Below are 24122 nucleotides of genomic sequence, written 5' to 3'. Positions count from 1 at the left end.
AAGTAATTGTTTCATATTTGAATACATTTCTGTGATGTCTTCAGTGTTACATGAGCCATCAGAAATCATGCTAACATGCTGATTTAACATTTCTTATTATTTATCAATGCTGTAAAACCACACTTTTCTTGTCCTTTTAAGAGCTTCACAGCTATGATCACCAAAAAATGTTTATTTTTGAACAACACTTGGAATGACATTTCATTTTTGAGTGAACTATAACTTTAACTGTTTGGTTTTGTGTTTAATTGCATTTCAATAGAATTAGTTTCCTCCCACAGCTGCTGACAGCAGGACATTTCTACTGAGTTACAGCAATTATTCTGACCAGCATTTAGACTGTTAATCCAAATGTGCAAACATTGCATCATTTATATGTGGTTGAAGCTCTCATGTTGCTGAGGTAGCTACTGTGTGGCTTTTGTTTGGCATTTGCTGAACATTTATGTTCCTCCATTCATAGTCACTTTATGTTGTTCATTAGGAGTAAAACTTTTATTTTAGGCTTTTAGATGGGAGGGAATGGTAAAAAAGGAGCTTGTACCTGGAACAATATGACGAAACCTAACCGAGCCGCTAGAACCGACCAGTACTGTTTGGAGAACTGGTAAGGCTCAGTCGACCATGGTGGTTCTCTGTAATCCTTGTACCTAAAATGAACAAAAAGAATAGGCATCCCGAGTCATTTAAGGCTAATTCATCTCCAGCAAGGATCAGTTTGCTGGTTGCCAATAAAAATAAACAGAAAATTTAAAACACATGCTCAACACATGCTTCTAGCAAGGCTACAAAGGGCAAAACAATACAACAGGACATTTTAAGTGCAAAAGAAGGAATTGCATATTTGTTGTTTTACTTTACAACTACTTTGTATAAGTAGATTTCTTCCTGTTCAGAATGCACAGACAGCTGTTACTTTTTGATCACCAAAAATAATTAAAATAAATATTTAGACTTATTAGCGAGTCATTCTATAATTTAGGGTACATTTCATTTTCCGTGTCTGATAATAGTATGTCTCTTAATGGATCAAATATTTCAACTGTTAGAACAAAATAGAATTATCATCAATGGACATGAAATGTACCCTAAATTATAGAATGACCCTAGTAGTTGTAGTAGGAGGATGATTGAAAACCGAGCATATTTTGATTATATCTTCAGGCCTAATTCATTAGAGCAGGCTGTTCCCAAAAGTTTTGATTTCCTTGAATTATGAAAAGTAAACTCTTGAGTCTTTAATAATCCACTAAGGACGTTGATTTCATGACCATATACAGTAATCTACGTGGAATGTGTTAGGCTGGTTTTGATTTCCTCAGACAGTCAGATATCTTCATCTGAAGACATGGTCCCTGGGGTGAAATCCTTGTTTGGTTATACAAGTCCAGAAAGGACAAATATGGCGCAGTAAAAACATGGGTTTGATTTGTTCCTCAACCCAATTTTAGAACACTGACAAGCTTGCTCTCTTGCTCCCTCTTCATCTATCTGCCCTCTTAACAAACAGACAGGGGGTCAAAGGATCCCAGACATCAGATTGCCACTTCACTTTGGTCCGAGTTGCAAAAAACAAGCGTAATCTCGTCCTCAAGTGCTTGGAGAATAAAAAGCAGACCGGTTTTGATAAAAGCACTTTTCTGACATGCTTCTGATCTGTGTTGTGAAGGCTGCCCGAGATAATCAAAGCAGTGGTGAGATCTCACACTTCAGGGTGATGGAGTCCCATCTAGAGGTTTTTCTCCCTCTCTCTTTCCTACACTTCAGTGTGAGGGTTTAACACTGTTTGCTATCCTGATCTGGAAATAATTCTTTCCAGAGAACTGATGAACACAATTACTATCACTATCATCACAAGCAAACAGCACCGCTTCATTAGAAAACTATTTTTCACATTAAGACAGTTTATAAAACTACTTAGGCCCACACAGGACCGGTGCATGCTCTTCCACATTTTCTGCTCTGATTTTGAAGGAAAATCTACAGAATTCTGTGGAACTGTTTACGATTTTGTAAAATGCTTTACGTTATATAAACTTAATGTGAAGCATCTAAAACATGCAAAAGGTGTGAGTTTTTTCTGAACGACAGTCAGATTCTACAGAAGTCTATTCACTACCAGGCCCATAACGAATCTGTGAAGAGTGCAAAAGATTTCCAAAGAACCAAATGTGAGTGTCTGTTTGTTATATATTTTGGCTAATTTGTGCTCTCAGCTAATTACGAAAGAACTGACGAGCTACCCTTCCTATGTGGTACAGTTCTTTGTAATTTACCGCTGAATTAAGTACGCTGAACTGGATAGGCTGGTTGATTGTTTATGACTGTATTTGTACGTACTGTACCATTTGTTTTGCCCTCCTATCTGAGTTTTCCACATGCAGGTGTGGAAAAATCTGATGAAGAATACACATGCTTCGACACATGTTTATTTCAAATACGATTTAAGAGCTGCAAATGAGGGATCCTACGGCTGTTTAGGCCTGTGTGCTGTTCTACTAAGAATCATTTTGATGAGAACAATCAGTTTGCTTAAACTACTATTCCGTTTTGAACTAAATGTCCGTGGTTGCATGTTTTATCAAAGGAATTGGCAGTTGTGCGTCCCAGTGATTTTACCACAGGAGATGGACCTTCAATAAATTGTTTGACTTAATAATTATTAGTAATATAGTGCATTTTTTCCAACCTGCAGAATGTAATGTCTTTGCCAAGACTGGAGATGGAAGACACAGTTCCTGGTTTAAAGTTGCTGACGTTAAAGTAAGAGAGCGTGTGGTTGATGAAGCCATGCATGGTCCCCGTCTCGCTGTACATGTACTGGTAGACCAAGCGAGGGATGAAATCTGATGTGAAGGAGATGACAAAGGCCTAAAATGATACAATACCAGGTAAGAGATCAAAATATGCAATTAATATGTAAAAAGCAAGAAGCAGTGCAAAACTTTCATAAACCGTAACAAAATCCAGATTAGGGTTATTAGTTAACCCCAACTAAAACCATAAAAAATTAATTGTTACCTAAAATAAAATAAACTTTGACTGAAATAAAATTTGAAAACCTATTTCGCAACAGTTCTCATTTTAATTTAGTTTAACTTGATGTTCTAGAATAACTAAAACTGAAATAAAATTAATAAAAACTAGACAGACGTATTTACAAAAAAAAAATCAAATTGAAAAAACTACTACAACTTTAACTAAAATTTAAATGAAAACTGAAAATATAAAAATCAATTCCAAATATTAATAAAAACTATAATGATACTAAAATAACACTGGTCCAGACCACTAAGAAACGCATAAAACTCAAGGTAATTCTCAGGCTGAGCGGTAATGTGTGGCATTTAATTGGATTGGAGAGGCAATTTATAGCTGTAACATTAAACAAATACTTGATTTCCAAAAGAACAACACAGCTGGAGTGAATCAGATGTCTGGCTTCTGAGTAAATGTGGCTTTCTTAATGAAAGTTCAGAGAGAAGCTGAAGGATCTTTACCATAAGGCTTACTAGAATATTCCTCTCATATTGGGAACATCGCATCTATTAAAATAAATCTGCCGGGGATTTCGAGTAGGAGAGACATGGATGAAACGAACCGTACAGGTGAAAGAACATCTGTACAAATCTAGAACAGAAATTGACATTCACATAAATTAATTTCGTCCGTGAATAATGTGAATTCAAGCATGTATCTTGGTCATCTAAGTCTTATGAAAACAATACCAATGATGCACCCTGGGGTCTTTTTGAATCCCTCTATATGATAAACTTTCCATAAAGAGGACTTACAGTATATGACTAGCATGTGGTAAGCAGCAGAGTTATACAGCAGAACAGAAACTCACATTGATGATGACTGAGAACTTTCCCAATCCACTCAAGATGTTGTACCAGATACCTGTGTGAGGAAACAATTTAAAGCAGAGGTTAAAATAGCAGATCCGGGTATGATTAAGAATGCAAGAGAATTGTTGTGGTGTAAATATAAATGAAAGGTCTTCACCGATATCTTTGGCCCTAACAGCATCTGGCCTGCGAAGCTCCGTGACAAACTTCTTGGCATCGAGGCGGATCTCGATGACATTGTTTAAGAGGGCGAATAGCGGAGCCAGTGGGAATGAGGCCACAAAGAGCGACACGAAACCAAACTGAATGACTGCAGAATGACAAACAAACAAACATGGAGTTTACATGTTGAGACATTTGGATTACAAATTGAAGTTTGACTGATAGAACTGTCAGACTGCTGTTTATTACCAGACACTAAGGATTAAATATTGATTTTATGCAACCATTCACCAGTTTTGGGGATCGGTAATATTTCTTAATGTTTTTGAAGTCTCTTATGCTCACCAAGGCTGCATTTATTTGATCAGAAACACAGTAAAAACTATAAAATTGTGACATTATTACAATTTAAAATAACTGTGTTCTATTTGAATATATTCAAAAATGTAATTTATTCCTGCGATGCAAAGCTGAAATCAGCCTAATATGCTGATTTGCTGCTCAAGAAATAATTACTATTATTATCCATGTTATTTTTGTGGAGACCAAGATACTTTTTTGTCAAGATTCTTTGATGAATAGAAAGTAAAAAAAAAAAAAAAAAAACACTACTTAATTTATGTGGTGATTTTCTAGGAACAGACTGTGTCTTTCTACAGTAACTTGACATTATCAGCACGGGTGTCAAGCACAAAGCTGATTATTTGTCAATCAAAAACACATGGAACATAAGTCTTGTGGGAAACTGCATTTCCTTCTTTGGCTTGACTGACACATGGCTTTTTTCTGTGCAACATGCAAACAATGGCTTCGAGAGAGATCAGGCTGGAGGGTATCCTGCAAAAACATCCATACGAGTGGGTCTCATTCCCCCGCTCTCACTGAGAATATCTTTCACAGTATGTAGGTGGTGATCTCCCTCCAGTGTTATTACTGAAGGTCTTGAGCTCATCTTCGGTTTCTCCCAATCGTTTCTTTGATTTGAAGAGTCTCATAAGCGTTTCTTGTATAAAGAACTTGAAAAAATAAAAAATCTGTTTTACTTGGCAGTGGATTAAACCATCCATACATTTTCGAGAAAAGACTAAGGCGCAAGTTTTATCACGCACAGGTCTCTGATAGACAGTTATGCAATGCGCCTGCACTTCAGGGACTAAACCGTCCCACATCAAACCACTCAATCAACAATCACAATAGGGAAGCATAATAATCTCTACAGATCATATAATTGCAGAATTAATTGCATACATTTTTTATAGCAAAACCAAAAAAAATCTACAGTATTTACAACAGAGCTATTTCGAGAAAAGCTGTTTTTCGAGTTAAGTTGAAAGAAACTTTATTGGCTTGCAAACGTGTCAGGAAACATCAGTCGGCGTCATAGCTCTCAGCATAATTGGGTTGTATAAATGCAGGATTAATAATAGTAATGCAAGTTTGCATTGGTGTTCAGATGTTTAACTTTGCTGTTTATCCACTAGGCTTTCAGATCTTTTGCAGACGCCTTCATGTCAACTTACATAAACACTCAGTTAGTTGTGTATCACCGTAAGCCACATGTAGGCCCTTTCCCGATTCTAAACACAGCTGTAAACCAAATGCTTGGGCTATTGGCCTAATTCACATTCATTCATAATTCTGACCTTTAAAACCATCACAAACTCTAATAACAGAGTGTCTTTCGTAAAACACTGGAGCGTGTGACATCTAGAAACCTATGCATTCCTATGACAACAAATCCTGCGGTTCCCGCCGAAGGGGATGAGTTAGATTAACCAGGTGTTTTCTCACAACGTTTCATCCTGAGGACGCTCTACTTTCACTTTTACACAGGGTGGAGTGCCACTCACTCATCTCCATGTATTCAGGTGTGAGTCCGTCAAAAGGCTCCAGGTCGTAGTCCAGGTGCCACTGCTGGTGGCGACCCGGCTGCTCCACAATCTCCTTGGGTGCCCGCTCTTTGTCCTTGAGTGTGCGGCACAGCTTCTTCAGCTTTCTAAAGTGGGAAATGAGAGGGAGAATGAGTGCGAGACAGAACGTAAACACACAAACCGTTGCTATAAACTTGACCTTGCAGCTGAAGTCAAATGCTAGGTTTGTTTCTAAGAACTGCATATAAATTTTATGCAGACATATCGTGTGCTTTGTTTATATTAACATAACTATTACTATTGCTTATACTGTACACAGAGTTGGTGGTTTTTCAAATGCAAACAACTGCACACATACAGACACAAACATAAATTTTAATTACATGTGTGTGTGATTTATACATGTACTGTATATGAATTTATAATTTTATGTATATATTAATTTTTATATATATATAAAATAGTAAATTCATGTAAACTAATATATAAATTGCATTTTAATTATTTTACATTTTATAAATACACATTCTAGCATTATTGCTGTGATTTTTGCACAAACAACACACATTTTCTTCAGGAAATTGTTCTTCTAACATCATATTAAACTTGCTTTTGGTTTCTGAGCTTTAACTTAATTTAAATTCCATTGTGTGATTCAGTTTAGCGATCTAGCATGTGAATGGACTTTCAGTGGCATGAATCCTGGCCAGACGTTCCATGTTTTATTGGTATAACCTCACGAAGGGGCATACAGGAGACAGACCGGTGCGTCTTATATACACATACACCAAAGACTCGGAAGAACTCTCTGGAAATCTCATTATTGTGCACAGCTGTTCGCTTTGTTTTGGATTTTTCTTCAAACCGCACATACACTGTCTGTTCCAGTCAGGTTACATTGAAAGAATAAAATCAAACAGAATATTAAAAAAAAAAATAAAAAAAACTCTGCAGCAAATCTGTTGATTAGTCAAGCAATACAGAGCTTATTAAATCTCTCAATTCAATGCTAAAACACACAGACAGCTTGACTAGAGGTCCTAAATGTGTAGGAGCCACCAATACCTAAAAAAGCAAGTGAAGATCACAGGACCTTCAGGTGACCATAAATAACTCCCAAAGTGTTGGAGCACGTTCACGTTTAAAGACAATCCTCTTATAAACTTCCATTAAGCAGTCTGGGATTTCAAAGACACAAAGAAAAGGTCGCTTTGAAAAATAGGAAATTAGAACTAATGACCCATGTTGTAAAATTCAAAAACTCAATGTAGCAGGATATGAATCACCATAAAAGCATACCAGCAATCGTGTTAATTACTGCCATGCAATCACGACGACAACGTACTTTTGATCCAATTTAACCTGAGGTTTTATTCCAAGACAGAAGGAATGTGCATAGACTTCACTCTAGATTCAAGGATTTGTGCTTGTAGAGTCCTCATCAGAAAAGCAAGTGCGAGAGCATGACAGCTCACGTTGGACTAGCCAAATAGTGGACGAAATGTGGTCCATGTGGTCCACCCGTCTATTAACGCTCCCAATAAAACCCACCAAATGCATCTGCTGCATTATTTAGTCTCCAAAACTACAGCCTTTTCCAGCACATTACTTTTTAATGCACAACTTTGTATCATAAGTGCTTTCCTCCATCTGTGATAAAGCTCTCGTTTACCAGCTGTTGAAATGCATTTGCATTTGAGAATGTGTCACATGCAAACCCCTACTGGTGAACAACAACTGGTCAACTACAATTAAAACAGACTTTAAAGGGATAGTTCTGCCAAAAATTTTCATTCTGTCATTTATTCACCCTTGAGTTTCGTTCTTTAGATATGAAGATACTTAGAAGAATGTTTGTAACCAAATAGTTGACGGTAGCCATTGAATTCCATAGTATTTTTTCATAATATGGAAGTCAATAGCTATCGTCAAATGTTTGGTTACAAACCTTCTTCAAAATATCTTCTCATGTGCTCAAAAGAAGAAAGAAACTCTTACAGATTTTCTATCAACAACCTGAGAGCCAGAAATGACAGAATTTTCAATTTTGGGTGAACTGTCCCTTTAAAATGACGGGCTTTTGAACATAACTCTGTTTTTTGCATGCACATTAGTGTAATATCGTAGTATGGCATTGGTCTGTGGGGAGATTAGATCGGTTAAGTAGGTCAGGTCTCTGCGTGAGGGGAATATTGAGTCATTCTGACCTCCATCATGTTACGTTGGCACCAAAGTCCACTTTTGTGCCTTCCGCCCCGAAAAAATATATATATTAAGGTGAGTATTTATAGAACTTAACAGGAGAATGGGTTTGACTTTGTTCTCCTCTCATTGCTTTTTTGATTAAATTAACTACTTTTGAACTCTGAGGTAAAACTGGGAGATCGAAAGGTCATTTGCAATGACAACATTGCGGAAAATGCCAAAGACTTGGAGTGTTTTTACATGCTCACACATGGTTTTCAACTAGAGTAAGAGCAAAAAAATCTGAGCTGTCATAAAAGACTAGTGAATTTGGAGTAGCTGTCATTCAACTGAAGCGAGTTACTGTTGTAGCTCGTAAATAGATGTTTTAGGGTCGCATCTAGGAGTAAGATGAGCAGCAGGGAACAAAAGGCATTCCTTTTGAGTTCCTTGAGTGATTCTGGCCAGTTGTGCGAGTTTAAATCGACCAAAACGTGTGACAAAGATGTGGAGATAAAGCACTCATACAGGGAATCATAAATGAAAGCGTTCATGTTTATCAGATAACTCACAACCAACTCAGTGTATCATTCATCAAAGAGATCCGCACGAAAATGGATGTGAAGAAAAAATTAACTGGTGTTCTTGTGAAGGACGAGGAGAAGTAGGTTAAATAGGGATTTCCACAAAATGGAAAGTCCACTCAGACTCAAAGGTTCATTTCTGCACCCAGGGGAAATCGCGCCCCAGATATTTGCAATCGTATGCTCGTGCATTAATGCATACACACTAGTCACTCTGCAGCACAAATGACACCTGTGATAATTTGTTTATATGTGCTGCAAGTACAAACTTCTCTCCATATATTCCATCAACATCAGTCACACTGATTTGCATTTAAACCTGTTCATTACTGACATGACGCACCGCTTGTGCAAACATGTGAAAAGAGACAGGAATCCAGCATATTAGAGTACAAGGAGAGGCATGCCAGAAAGTTTGCCTGTGTGCAAAGAGGGAGTAAATGGAATTGAAGAAAGGAAAAAACAGCAAAATAAGGCAGAAAGGCATTGGAGCAGACAGTGACAGCAAAGTCCACCTCACTATCCTGGGATTTCCTCGTCCAACTTTAACAGGAACAGTGTTTCCTGTTTATCTGAAGGAATGATCTTTCTAAGGTTTCCAGATAGAAAAGCTATTGTGTTTAGTGACAGAGTGTTTTATAAGATCCACGGAGAGGAGCGGGAACTTACGGAATGCCGATCTCAAAGATGTTATTCTGAATAAGCTGCTTCCCCAACATGATGATACTGAGCTGGATACAGAGTTCAATCAGACAGCCTCCAGGAGCACACTGGGAAGAAAGCGTACAAGATGTTTTGACAATGTCACGTTGAATAGGGTTGCAGGATTTGGGGGAGGGGTCATTTTTTGTGATTTAAAATGTGATTATATTGTTTTTATGGTCCTTATTATTATTAAATAAAAAACAAAATTTGAAATATTACTATTGTAATGTTTTACTGTATTTATAATGTATTAAGTTATTAAAGTATTTAAGAAATTTAGACATTTACTGAAATAAAATAAACAACTTTTTTTATTTCAGCAAGCAAAATACTAAAAATTACAAAAACACAAAATAATTATAAAACATTAACTAAAATTAAAGTAAAAATGGTTAAAAACTGATTCAAAATATAAATAAAAATTGTAATAGTATCCTCAATAACACTAAAATAACACTGATTAGTACAACTGTAAAATAATATTTTTGTCAGTCTTCCTTTCTTCTTTTTCAAACGTTCAAAACTCTTTTACCGACAAGAACACAGTGTTGTGCTTTACCGTGAAGTAGAAAAGCAAAACTGTACTCACCTCTTCCATACGGTAATCATTGAAGACATATACGTAGTCACCGGGACAGCCAGCAAACCTGTAAAAAAAAAAAAAACACTAGTAAGGGTCATGGGATTTGTCTCGAACCAAGAAAGGAAGTGCCAAGGGTCACATGCCTATCTTATTTGAAGCCAGATGTTTGTGCTGCATTCAGTCTTCACGTTTACTGTGCTAGAGGCTAAATATGTGTGGGTTTGTGTGCTTTTCTCGTTCTTCTGCAGTTAACTACGGTGTTTTGTGGTCTAATTTAAGCACACACCTCCCTTTGAAGAAGGCCACATAGAAGATGGGTGCATAGGCATTCATGAACTTCAGGAGGAAAGCCTTCAGAATGAGACGCTCCTCAAAGTTGGTCTCCGTTTTAGGGATCTCTGCAGACACATGAATGAAATTATTTTGGATTTAAACAGATATGTTATGGATAAACTGCATAGCATTTCAAAAGCTTGTTGTTCTGACAAGTATTATAAACACGGGTGGCTTGGAAAATTCTCCCAACATGTTTCTGTTTAGCAACTTCTGTTCAACAGGTTGATTTTCAGAAGACCATATGGTTACATTTGGGGTCGGGATTATACGTTTTGTGCTGTTCCCTAAATCTTAATCTGCCACGACAGATTACAGAAAGCAATTTTGGCAATACATTCACCATATTTCAAAGCATTCATTAACAGGGCACTCTTAAAAGAGAGCCCAAATTCCAGTAAGACTGGTATGTGTGTGTGTATATATGTATATATATATATATATATATATATATATATATATATGTGTGTGTGTGTGTGTGTGTGTGTGTGTGTGTGTGTGTATAAAAAGTCAAGTCAAGTCACCTTTATTTATATAGCGCTTTTAACCATGTAAATTGTGTCAAAGCAACTGCACAATATCAAAAAAGGAAAATAGTGTGTCAATAATGTAAAATTAAAAGATAAAAAAAAAAAAAAAATTCAGTTAAAGGCATTTCATTATTGAATTCAGTGATGTCATCATCCAGCTCAGTTCAGTTTAAATAGTGTCTTTGCAATCAAGTCGACGATATCGCTGGAAATTAAGTGTCCCCAACTAAGCAAGCCAGAGGCGACAGCGGCAAGGAACCAAAACTCCATCGGTGACCGAATGGAGAAAAAAACCTTGGGAGAAACCAGGCTCAGTCGGGGGGCCAGTTCTCCTCTGGCCAAACGAACCAGCAGTTCAATTCCAACTGCAGTAAAGTCAGATTGTAAGGGCTCAACTGGTTCCAGTGGTCTTTCCCGATGGCTGTCTCAGTGACGGGGTCCTCACTGGGGATCTGTCTCTGGGGCTCATCTCGGTGTTCTGGTCTCCGCTGACGTTCAGGGCTGTAGAGGTCGTCTCTGGGTGCTGATCCACCATCTGATCTGGATACGGACTGGATCTGGTGACTGCAGTGACCATCTGGGCTGGATACGGACCGGATCAGGTGGCTACAGTGACTGGGGATATGCCCCGGCGCTCATCCAGGCATGAAAAAGCATGAACTGGTGAGTTTGGAAGTAGGTTAAAGCATTAGGGTGAGCCAGACTGCATGTGGTCAGACTTTAAGAGAGAAAAATCAAAGAAGTATGGGAAAATCTATGTCTTATTCACGAGATGATAACACATGCTCAGGGGTGATAGTAGAAAAAAATCCTGAGCCTGAACTTTTTTCCCTGGGAGGTAAGCGGGCCCCTAAGCCAAGATATATGCCCTGATCAACATAATTGGCAAGCGGGATCCAGGGGTGTGCTCCCCTGGGAGAACATTTTGATAAATAGTCCCTTAAATGATAGATTCTGGTGACTTTTGTGGATATAAATGGACCTCATTCAGACATGAGATGAACAAACCCAATACAAGCCTATATTACAGTAGCATCTTTGTGTAGAGCACCAGCGCTCCTGGGACCCTGGGCCTGGTAGGCCTGTTCATTAATCCGTCCCTGCTTTTAACTAGTCACTTTTACCTGCATACTTATTGCTTGTATAGCATACTGAGACTACAGATACTACAGCCATACCAAGAAAGGTCAGTGGGTGGCAATTATAATACTCCAAAGTAAACTACTTACTGATTAGTAGCCTAACCATTGACTTAAGGGCATGAACAAGGAGATATTCATTTTTCTGCTAAATATGCACCATTTATTTTAAATATGTTTTTGAAACAGTTACAGTGCAACAAAACCGTATGTAATACAACACTCAATTTGTTTATTCAAAACCATTTGCTATTAAGAGAACAATAATTGGCAATAATTTAAAGTGCTTCAAGAACTGAAAAACAGTGAGAAAATAAATAAAAATAAGCAAATACAGTTTACTACAAAAAACATTTTTCCCTTCCTTTCCTTTTTGAACAGGTTCTTGGGTTAGCAGAACCTCCCCTTTTCATTTGCAACATTAACCTTTTTGCTGGCAAGGTGCTGTGTTTTCACACTGCCTGCATCCTCGTCATAAAATCAGACCAGTACATTTAGAATCTTATCCATGCTTTTGTCCGTGGCCTCATCGGTTAAGTGAAAACATGTTATTCTTAAGCTTGTCGGACAGATTTCTTTTAAATTCTAGCGAGATGCCGTGTGTAATAAGATAGCCCGCATGCTGTCTCGAGACAGACAGATGCGTAAGGGCGAGTTTATCCTCCGCTAATTTCTGACACAAAGTGACGAGTGGATGAGCGATTGTAAACGACAGATCAAACTCGGCAATGAAGGAGCACAAGCGAATTTTGAAATCAGCCACGCGATCGGTCATTGAGGGTCGGATATCTGCTGTGGCTGTTGCCCCCGGCAAACGTGAGGTGTGTTGAATTGCTCGGACAGCTGCTTGATGACTAGGGTCTAACTCGTGCCGTGGCAGCACTTTTTTCCCGCTAGTTCCATATAATATTTTCATTGCACACAAAGTGCAGAAACATGCTCCTGGTTGCCGGAGTTTTTGACACCAGCTTCCAAAGGGCTTTTCGTCTCTATCCACCTCCTCTATCCAAGACCAGCGCCATTTATTCTTTATGTCTTTATCGACAAGTTTGGTGTCTTCCCCTGGCTTCATAAAGTTGCACTCCATGACTTTGGCTACGTTTCACGCTGCCAGTGTGGGAAACACTGTCGTAGTGTATGGGGAAACACAAAACAAAATCGCACGTGGAGTGACTGCTGAATCAATCTGAATGGCCAAAACCCAAGACCAGCCCCTACCTTATTACCGATTGGCTGAAGTAGGCTTACTGGTGTGGTTTAGTGAAAGCGCCTCTCAGATCTTGGGAATTGCCAGATCACGCAAACATTTTTATTTTATTTTTTCGCAGACACGTCTGTACGCCGGAAATCCGGCGTGGCGCCGGAGTGCTATCAGGCCTGCATGCTTCCTTCCTTCCCTACATATCCACATAGACTCTCATTTATTAAAATGTAAAGGAAATCTCGATGATGGCTAACTGACAAGCCACGTTTTCTCCAGCGTTCCTGGAGTGGCTCAATCAAAAATTCATGTCATGTGGATGGGCAAAGAGGGGAAAAAGGACATCCGAAAGAAGGGAAGTTGACCAAAGTGGTAATTTAGCAACAAGGCAGTGTTAAAATCTCACCTAGTTCTGTCAGCCAGGCAGCCACCATGCCGTATATCTCGTCCAGGATGAGGATGACCACCAGGTTGATGATGACGGCGGTGGCCGTGACGGTCACCCGTACGTTAGACTTGACCTCTGGATCCGGGCTCATCGCCATGAGAGTGGAGATGGTGATGCGGTAGATGATGACACTGAAGACGGCAGAGAAAGTCACTCCAAACTACATGGAGAAAAGAAGACGGAGAAGTAAAAAATAAATTTATATATTTATTGCCAAACAGTAAGTTGGCAATAAATATATAATTGCTAGTTGTTTGGAATTTGCTTGGTGCGATCATCAACAATGATAACATACATTAAACACATACATACACATACATAAATCCAACTATATATATATATATCCAATCAATTATAAGGAGTGAAATGCAGATGCATAGATACCAGAGGAATTGAGAGCATGAACAATCCTACAATAAGTGCTGTTCAGAAAACATGTAGACTTAGTTTTAATTGCTTGAAGGCGTCTGCCTAAAGAAAGAGGCGCAAAGAGGTGTCTGGCTCGATGTAAGGGGTCTTTCAGGATTGTTAAACCTTTTTTCTGCAAACGTGAGACATAGATCTCATCAATAGTGGGAAGATCACAACCAATAATTTTTGAAGCAGCCCCAGTGATATTACAAATCTGACTGCTCTGCTGTACTGTGGAGCTACCAAACCATACTATAAGTGAGAAAGTCATTTCAGCAAATGAAATATGGACAATCACAAAAACATTGCACCAGACAGGAAGAATAAGGCTTACCATGAACAGAATAGAGGAAATGTTGATTAAATATCCAGGCAGTCTGTCCCTCCATGTTAGCTTCTCGTGTCCAGTCTGTGAAGGGAGAAAGACATTTAAAATGACTAATGGAAGTATGCATGTACAGGTACATCTCAAAAAATTAGAATATCGTGAAAAAGTTTATTTTTTTCTTGTAATTTTTTTCAAAAAGTGAAAATTTCATATATTCTAGATTCATTACACGTAAAGTAAAACACTTCAAACATTTTTTGTTTTAATTTTGATAATTAGAGTTTACAGCTCATGAAAGTCACAAATCCAGTATCTCAAAATATTAGAATATTTACAATTGAGTTTCAATAAATGACCATCCCTACAGTATAAACTTCGGGGTATCTCTTGTTTTTTGAAACCACAATAATGGGGAAGACAGCTGACTTGGCAATGGTCCAAAAGACAATCATTGACATCCTCCACAAAGAGGGCAAGTCACAGAAGGTCATTACTGAAAGGGGTAGCTGTTCACAGAGTGCTGTATCAAAGCATATTTAGTGCAAAGTTGACTGGAAGGAAGAAATTGGATAGGAAAAGGTGCACAAGCAACAGGGATGACCGCAAGCTTCAGAATACTGTCAAGCAAAGCCGATTCAAACACTTGGGGGAGCTTCACAAGGAGTGGACTGAAGCTGGAGTCAGTGCATCAAGAGTCTCCACGCTCAGACATCTTCAGCAAAAGGGCTACCAAGCCACTTCTGAACCAGAGACAATGTCAGAAGCATCTTACCTGGGCTGTGGAGAAAAAGAACTGGACTGTTGCTCAGTGGTCCAAAGTCCTCTTTTCAGATGAAAGTAAATTTTGCATTTCATTTGGAAATCAAGGTCTGGAGTCTGGAGGAGGACTGGAGAGGCACAGAATCCATGTTGCTTGAAGTCCAGTGTGAAGTTTCCAAAGTCAGTGATGATTTGGGGTGCCGTGACGTCTGCTGGTGTTGGTCCATTGTGTTTTATCAAGTCCAGAGTCAATGCAGCCGTACCAGGAGATTTTTAGAGCACTTTATGCTTCCATCTTCTAACAAGCTTTATGGAGAAGCTGATTTCCTTTTCCAGCAGGACTTTAGCACCTACCCACAGTGCCAAAACCACTTCCAAGTGGTTTGCTGACCATGATATTACTGTGCTTGATTGGCCAGCCAACATGCCTGACCTGAACCCCATATGAAATCTATGGGATATTTTCAAGAGAAAGATGAGAAACAGTTGATCCAACAATCCAGACGAGCCGAAGACTCAATAGTGCCTCAGAAGAGCCACAGGCTGATCGCTTCCATGCCACACCTCACTGATGCTGGAGTTTGTGCTAAAGGAGCCCCGATCAAGTACTGAGTGCATAAATTAACATACTTTTAAACATACCTTTACATAACTTGAGCTTTTCTATTTTGCAAATCCTTTTTTTGATTGATCTTAGGAAATATTCTAATATTTTTGACTTTCATGAGTTGTGAGCTCTAATCATCAAAATTAAAACAAAAAAACTTTGAAATGTTTTACTTTACATGTAATGAATCTAAAATATATGAAAGTTTCACTTTTTTTAAAAGTTTTAACTTTTTCACGATATTCAAATTGTTTGAGATTTTCAATTTTCTGTATGCAATTCGGTTTCTGCAGTGCCTCTTTATTTGCTTTTTTTATCCTCAATAGTGACTCAGAACTAGCCTATTGGGGAAATAATTTGGCTGCCCACTTGTAAAAACATGACAACATTAAGGCCATTAACACTTGGCCTTCCTGTAGAGTAACTTCTCTACATTCTGTACATTCAGGTGATAGATCATATCTTAAAACATCCGGCCAACAGGGAGAACCTATTTTAATGACCAAAGCAACCTGAATATGCCTCATTTCCACGTAGATCAAACCTAATCAAGCCAGAAACAACAACAACAACAGCGTGCGCTAAACTTGGCTGCACAGGCAGTAGTGGCTTGAGGGTGGTCTGTTCCCCTTGGATTCAGTCTTCCTTCATTGTCAAGCTTTGGAGAGCAGATCAAGAGGTATGTCCCTCTGAGGAATACGTGTTAGATGACATACAGCAGAAAAATGGATTCAGATTTAGTTCTGTAGAAATCGGCGTGAAATGAATTAGCAGGCCACAGGAATGTTAAACAGCAGCTTATGTTCCTTTTAAGTCATAGAAAAATGTCATTACAAAAGCATCATTACAATCGAAAGAGTGTTTAACAAGAAATTAGAGCCAGTTTTTCTAAGTAACAAATGCACACATAGTTCTTACTGTTTACTAGCAGTAGCTATTATAAGGCTTACTGAAAGGAAACCAAAAGTGATTTATTTGATGTTTTAACGTTCTTTCTCCAGAACAATCTGTGGTTATAATGCTGCTAAGCTACTTATACTCCAAAATGCACACAAATACAAAGCACACATAAACACTGGCTGAAATAGTTTGGTTTTAATTAGATGGAATGATTATTGATGCTTTTTAGTAATGAACAGAACATCTCCCTCAGCTTTGTTGCAATGCGTTCTGTTATTACATAATCTGTGCACGATGCAATGCTGCATGATTATAATTTAGACAAAATGCAATTTTGCTGTCTACTGGGAACAGATTTTGCATTTGGAGCATGCCTATGTTTCTGTCTATTTAGGGTTTGAAACAGAGCCCATCTCATATTTGTTGATGAATGGCACAGCTTTCGAGATGCCACAGCTTTAGGGTCTCCAGAATAACGAATGTGGGTCACGCAATTGTGCCGTTAATCATAATCCACAGGCTCGGCTCACAAACCCTTCACCCAGTAATGAGAGGAATTGCAGCAGGTCTGTGGTTTTTCCAGTAACTGACTCTTCATTCAGATGCATGGTGCTATTCAGTGACAGGCTGTGATATCCTCTTAAAATGCATTAATATCAGAAGAGGCCAAGTTCTTGCGAAACCTCGCTGGCACAATGACAAGCAGAGATGCATATTTGAAGCTAATGCCACAAATATGCTGTGAGGTGCCACAAGTATGTAATAAGAAGGCCAATTTGAGACTTTTTTTTTTTAGCTTTTATGCTTATTTGTGAAGGAAAATCTGTGTAATGGATGTAAACATGGTAAAATGTATTAGGGCAAAAGGATTTGTAGCGTTTTGTAAATGTGGGCCATTCGAATTCCACTGAAATCTGTGGATCTTTCTGTGGATTTCTGCAGGCGCAGATTCCGTGCGAGCTTATCAATAAATAACAATAACAAAAGATGCCTGACAAAAGAATGCAGAGGAATGGAATTAATAATTTATGTAATCAGCCACATCATACCACTGTAAAAACAGAAAGGGAGAGGGAGGAAGAGGACAGGTGGCATTGTTAATAAATAATTAACACTTTTTTTATTTTTAATTTGCAGATTTAATGTGTCAGATAAACTGAGATACAAAGGATACAGATATCCAAAGTCAAACTATTTGGTTAAAAACATACTTCAGTATATAAAAAAGGAATGCATGAACTTATTAAATGTGTACCTTGAATGCAATCTGGATAAAACTATCTGCCAAATGCATAAAGATTATTTATATATTTATTTATGTTTAACCTTTGAAACTGACTGATACAATCAAGAAACTGAGGAGATTTTACATTTAAGGTTTGATTGACACATTAGATGGTTCACGTGTGGTCATATGCATGCATGATACTGGCCCGAGGACAGCAGCCAGTGTCTGTCTGTTATATAGTGGATATAGATCACTGGATTAGTTTAACAGCTCAGTGAAGTAGGCTGAGCGCTACCCAGATGTGGGTTTCCACAGATGCCCCTGCATACAACAGCTGTTGGATGGAGAAAATCGCTTCCTTGAGCTTAACTCAAGATGCTCTGCAACCCTCTTTGTCTTTTATTTTGGCTGTCTAGGGGTTTCTTGCAGAAATGTTACTCAAAAGACTTTATAGTTCTTTAACAGCAATAAAACCTTTCCACTGCACAAAAGATTCTTTAGATTGTTAAAATGTTCTTCACACTGAGAAAAGATGGTTCTTTAAGAACTGTCCATTGAAAGGTTCTTTATGGAGCCCAAAATGGTTCTTCTATGGAATCTTTGCAAAAAAAATCTTTTGGAACCTTTCTTTTTTAGATTATATATAGAACTAACACATTTGCAAACTTCAGGACTTTTGTGATGCGACAAACTCTCATTGATTAGACTTCATGTCAACCTGACATCACATTGATCTACCCAACAGACATGAAAATGTCAATGGGCTCGGGTTTTGTTAGCGCATGATTGCCACACGCTCTCTCAGAAACACACACATACTCAGTCGGACAACATACAAGCGTCCCAGCGGGCCCACGCTAAGCCCTTTGGGAAATTAGTGACAGGATCACCACTGTGGGGATTTCCTCCACGGCCATATGCCGCTTTGCAGAAATGCCATGTTCACATTGACGTCACCGTACGCCCCGTTCTCTCAACCCCCCACCCTCCGAATGTACTGTAAGCCAGAGATGCAAGAGAACAAGAAACGGAACCACGCCAGTGCCCACGCTAGCAACCAAGAACACGTAAGCCGCCATATACAGTACAGAAAACATTGCATTTGTGTTAGAATCACACACAGTTTACTAGCGAATATTTCAGGCTGGTGGACTGACAAAAATAGCTTTTAGGGTTTTTAAACCAGGCAAAGGTCCATTAAGACAGGCTTGACTGAAGATTGTCTTTTGGGCGTCGGGTACAGAAGGGAATAATCTGATGTGAGCCCCATCTGACAGATCTGAAATCTCTTTAAAACACACTCTCATCTCCTTCCAGCTCTGTGCTCTGATCTGGGACGACCACCAGACCAGGATTACACACAAAGAAACCTACATGCTTCAGATCAGCGTGATCTTTCTAATAAACAGCTTGAGCAGGAACACACCGGGCCATAGACTGAATCAGGGACGAATGACATCTAAAGTCGGAAGGAAAATTAAATTATGCAACATTGCGTATTAGATGTCCCAGACTTCCTGCTCAGACTTCGATATCATCACTAATAAAACACATGCACACTTTCAGAAAGCAAACAAAACTCTCCTTGCATGAGAATTGCACAAGTGTTTTATTACTTATTTTATGCTTAAAAGACAAAGAATTTGCCAATTAAGTAAAAAAAAAAAAAAAAGAGATATATATTCTCTGAAAACAAGGGTTATTATTTTACATAGTGTTGCTTCTCAAGTAAATTCATCTTGCTTTAAGGATATTCAGCATACAGGGTTCCTTGCATAAGAGTTGCATAAGATTTTAAGTGTTTTATTATTTATTGCAAGATGTTTTAGTATAATTAAAGAGGTTTATGCTTAAAATACTTTAGAATTAGCCAATTAAGTACCAAAAACAGACAATTCAAGATATATTTGATGAAAACAAGAGTTATTATCTTACATAGTTTTGCTTCTCAAGTAAATGTATCTTGCTTTATGGATATTCAGCATACAGGGTTTTACATGACATTTATGGGCAGGTAAATCTGATATTGGACACGAGAAGAACAATAAAGAGGTGTGCTGAAGAATATCTTGTTTACTTTCTAGTGCCTCTATCTTATATCTTTTGAATATCCAAGATTTCATGCCACAAACCTTTCAATCTTTGTCCTAAGACGGTTTTAATCCTTTGGACCCAGAGTGAATGGAATTGAATGCAGAATTTAATAAATCTGCATTGAAAAAACACAAATAACAACTCAGTCAGAGGCCAAACATTTGATCTTCTCCTCCTCAGCCAGATGCACATTTTCAGAAAGCAAATGCAACTTTCCTCCTGAAAGATAATGAGGAATGTTCCCTGACTTTGCTTCTGGAGGCGATGAAAACATTTTGCTTTAAAATTAGTCATTCAAAGGGTGTGCTGCATTTTATTAACAAACGTCACTAATGTGGCCTAAAGATAGCTGCCAAGATGACATAGTTATGCGATAAAGGCTTTTAAAGAGCCGAAGATAAGAGCGAACCCAACCGAGCGTATGAGGGAGTGGGATTCGAGTGCCCGTGTCTCCATGGAGATGTGAGGACTTTGCTTAATTCAGAGGTTTGGCGTTCAGCCCGGCATGGGAGGACGCTTGCACACACCCGTGCGTATACACCATAGACTGTATACACACAAATGCACTGGAGTCTAGCGCGCTCTGTTGGCCAGCCTGTGTCGCAAACTGCACAAGATCTGTATAACAACAAGTCTCTTGCAGAAAAGGCCACACTTTAACAAACTCAGCATGTAAGCAGACACATTCTCCTTCTAACTCCCTGAACTCAATACCTTTCATCAACCGCTCTCTTCGCAGTCATCCCAAACCGCACACGTACCATGTGGCCCTTTTAAATGAGTGATCTGGAGGTTTTCACCAGACTTACTGCCTTTCCAGCATTTATTGGTTTATTCAGAGGGGTTTTGGGGTCTTGTGGCAATACAAATGAGCTGTGAGAAACATGGGGAGGTCTGTCAGTGCTCAGTCACAAAATCCCGTGGGGCAGTGGTTTTTCCACCACAACATTGCTTCCAGAAATTGATGAGCATCAACTGGATCCTGGTGAGTGCTGCGTATTTGCTTGACAGTGAGTATGTGCTGAATAATAATAATGACTTAACTACTATGTGTTTTTTTTACCCACATGAAGATTAAGCAGAAATTGCCTTGTTTACGGCGTCTGGCTGACCCCAACTGCACTGATCTGAAGTCCAGGCTGTTTTGAATTAAGTCATTAGGATGTATAGTCTTAATTTAAGGTTCTGCACAACATCTAGGTCAGGACTGATCGTGGGCCATGATATCTGGGACAGAGTAGCTAAACATAAGAATGAGAAAAAGCGCCATAATGCGAGTGATGGATGGAAATCTGTGACTCTTGGACACAAAGGCCTAAAAAAAAAAAAAAAAAAAAAAAAATAGGCGACAGATTAGGTGAGGGGTTACTGAATCGGTCTGAAAGTATGCCACAACATTACGCCTCCTGTGCTGAACAAGTTTTAATGAGGACTATGGATGCACAATGAGTCCAGAGAGCATCATAAAGGTCATAGCAACTGCTAATATTGTAGCTGAACTTTTCATAATTTTTTTTCCAGTGGGAAAGACACAAGACAGACAGATGAAGGACATTGACATTGTAATCATTCTTCTTTTTTTCACTACTTCCCAAACTACTATTTCTGTAAGCAAAACAACAAAGATTGCCTTTTTTCCTGGTAATGATGTGCAAACATCTTTAAAACAAGATTTACTTGAGAATCAAAATTGCATAAGATATTATAGCTTATATTCAAGCCAAACAAGACTTATCTTAAATAGTTCATTTTTCTTGGATATTCAGCATAAAGTTTTTGTTCAATTGGCATTTAATCGGCATATAAATCTGAAATCCGACATGAGTGTGCTAAAGCATATGTTGTTTACTTCCTACAGACTGCCTTGATTTTATTTCTTTTAACTATATAAGATTTGATACCTTTCAATCTTTAGCAAATCCAGTGAAAAAAAAAAATCTGTTTTTTTTATGTAATCTCTCATTGTAGCAGCCTGGTAAAGATTTTAATTCCCAGCAGATTGAATTTAGATTTTTATTATATTTTTATTATTACTCGTAAAACTAATCTTTAAGGCCAAAAAACCCACAGTGAGTCCAGGCTTGACTTATTAATGTTCTATAAACCTTGTGAAACCTTAAGAAGCTTGAACTACTGACACAGTTGGACGCATAATACGACACACACACACACACACACACACACACACACACACACACACACACAAACACAAACACACACACACACACACAGAGAAACGAGGCTACGCATGCCGGCATACCTATTTACAAGCCACGTCATGTATCAAATAATAAGTCCTAATTTATTGGGCTAATTTTCCATATCGCATTTCATGCAAAACAACAGCCCCCAAGCAGTAATGTCAAACAGACAAGCACAACCTACATTTTCCAAATTAAATGCTCAAATCTCTAAGGCTCACACCTTGTGTGTGAACAAATGAGAACTTCCTGGACAACATATTTATTTACTGAACATATGCTTTTTACACACAGCAGTATTTACTACTGAACAGAGCACAACGATGACTTTACACTTGACCTTAGGAAACCTTTAATGTTGTTACACTGTGACTAATGTTCAGTTACGTGAAACCAACAGAGCAAACTAAGAGATCTAATTGTATTAGCCCGACATGCACCGTCCAACAGCAAGAGGATTATAGCAATGAGAGATGGCCGTATTGCTCATGCCGACGACCCCGTTGTGACCACCCCACCCAGCTGAGCCCCTCTGACAGACACATGAGCCATTTACAAATTAAACAGGCTCAAATTCTCTCACTAAATATGCATCTGTGCTTGTGTGATCTGGCCGTGAGCCATTCTTTCAAAGTTATTGACAGGAAATGGTAATAGAATAGAGGGCAGACAGAGGAGGATTACATCAAAGTGACACTGTTTGGCAAGACATCCGAGGTGAATAGGGTAAAAAAATGGTAGATATCACCATATTTCCCAGGTTTATTGATTACAATAAGAATAAAAAAAAATGATATTTAATAAAAAAATCAGAGAGTTTTCTGAAATATTAAGTATGCAAATGAGATACTAATTTATTAGCATTCTATTTTGTATTCTTAACTGTTTTAATCAATTTAAATATAACTGTAAGCATTATAATTTTTTTGCTTTTATTAATTTATTTAGCATGCTAATTTTATTTCTTCTGCATCTGTGATTATTTTATTATTATCTTATATGTAAAGCACTTTCAATTACTATGAGGTGTTATCTAATTAAATTTCCAGAACAGAAATCTGAACATTGGAGAAAGCCAGTTTCAAAATTAACATTTTAGAGTTTAGATTTAGTTTGTTTTTACAGGATGTTTTTGATTTGTCTTTTTATTACTCTGTAAGTCAGAAAATACTGTCAATAGCCATAAAAAAAAAAAGTTCATCATGTTTATAAAAATAAAATTTTGTATAAAGTCATGTAAACAATGGCTCAATCTATACAATGTATTGTTCTATATTGTTTATGAAACCTATGCAATAGATGAAGTGCAATAAAATAAACACTATAAAGTGTATTTTAGATGTTTTCTTTCCACTAGTCTGAAATAATTACGGGTTATGAAAACCCAAATAGTGCATGAAAAAATGTTTTTGCCTACAGTGTCTTGATTTAAATAGACGAAAAAGAACATTCAAAATAAAGACGGAGCTGGATTGCTGGGTCAGGATGCAGTCGCACAGTTTGAAAGCGGAAAAAAACTTCCAACCTTACAACTAGGGACAACTGTAATATAGAAACTGTAACACAAGCAGGTGGAAACAAGGCTCTGGAGAGATGCAGGCGAGAATGAGAGAGAGAGAAAGAGAGAGCACCATTTACCGGATTCCCAGCTGCCATGGCTGACAGTAACCTCTGCCTCCATTTGTCCTTCCCCAGTTCCCCGCTCTCGTCCACACCTCTCTCAGGCTGGAACACACAGATCTGAACCATCACACAATCGCTGACGATAGAGGGCAAAACTCTTGCAAACAATGCAAATCTCGGCTTTCCGGAAACCAAACCGGATCTACATGACTTCCTTTTTTCTTGGGCATCACCAACGCAAAGTGCAGCCTACGAGCCCCAAAGCGCCAGTGCCAAATGCTCCAGGCCGGAGCAGTGCATGATGGGAAGGGTGTGCAAAAAAAGGCCCACAGCATTTGGCACCCCCTCTATCTGCCCCTACAACCATGGCAGTTCCCTTT

At 38.4% G+C, this 24122-nt stretch overlaps 1 protein-coding gene across 1 annotated transcript in view; it reads right to left on the bottom strand.

Moving 5' to 3' along the window:
- The window catches only part of LOC306861890 (anoctamin-1-like), a gene marked incomplete at its 5' end in the record, with an annotated part of 37168 nt that overhangs the window by 1701 nt on the left and 11345 nt on the right, over positions 1-24122 (bottom strand). Inside the window, 11 exons of the mRNA XM_079404374.1 lie at positions 545-650; positions 2690-2871; positions 3851-3903; positions 4009-4161; positions 5864-6009; positions 9322-9422; positions 9947-10004; positions 10227-10338; positions 13550-13751; positions 14337-14411; positions 23758-23844. Of these exons, the coding sequence (XP_079260500.1) occupies positions 545-650; positions 2690-2871; positions 3851-3903; positions 4009-4161; positions 5864-6009; positions 9322-9422; positions 9947-10004; positions 10227-10338; positions 13550-13751; positions 14337-14411; positions 23758-23844 (1275 nt within the window). The remainder of the gene's footprint in view (positions 1-544; positions 651-2689; positions 2872-3850; positions 3904-4008; positions 4162-5863; positions 6010-9321; positions 9423-9946; positions 10005-10226; positions 10339-13549; positions 13752-14336; positions 14412-23757; positions 23845-24122) is intronic.

Source organism: Barbus barbus (genome assembly GCF_936440315.1).
Source record: "Barbus barbus genome assembly, chromosome: 42".
Classification (NCBI taxonomy): Eukaryota; Metazoa; Chordata; class Actinopteri; order Cypriniformes; family Cyprinidae; genus Barbus; species Barbus barbus.
The sequence above is the reverse complement of the archived record's forward strand: the minus strand, read 5'-3'. Positions and strand labels throughout refer to the sequence as shown.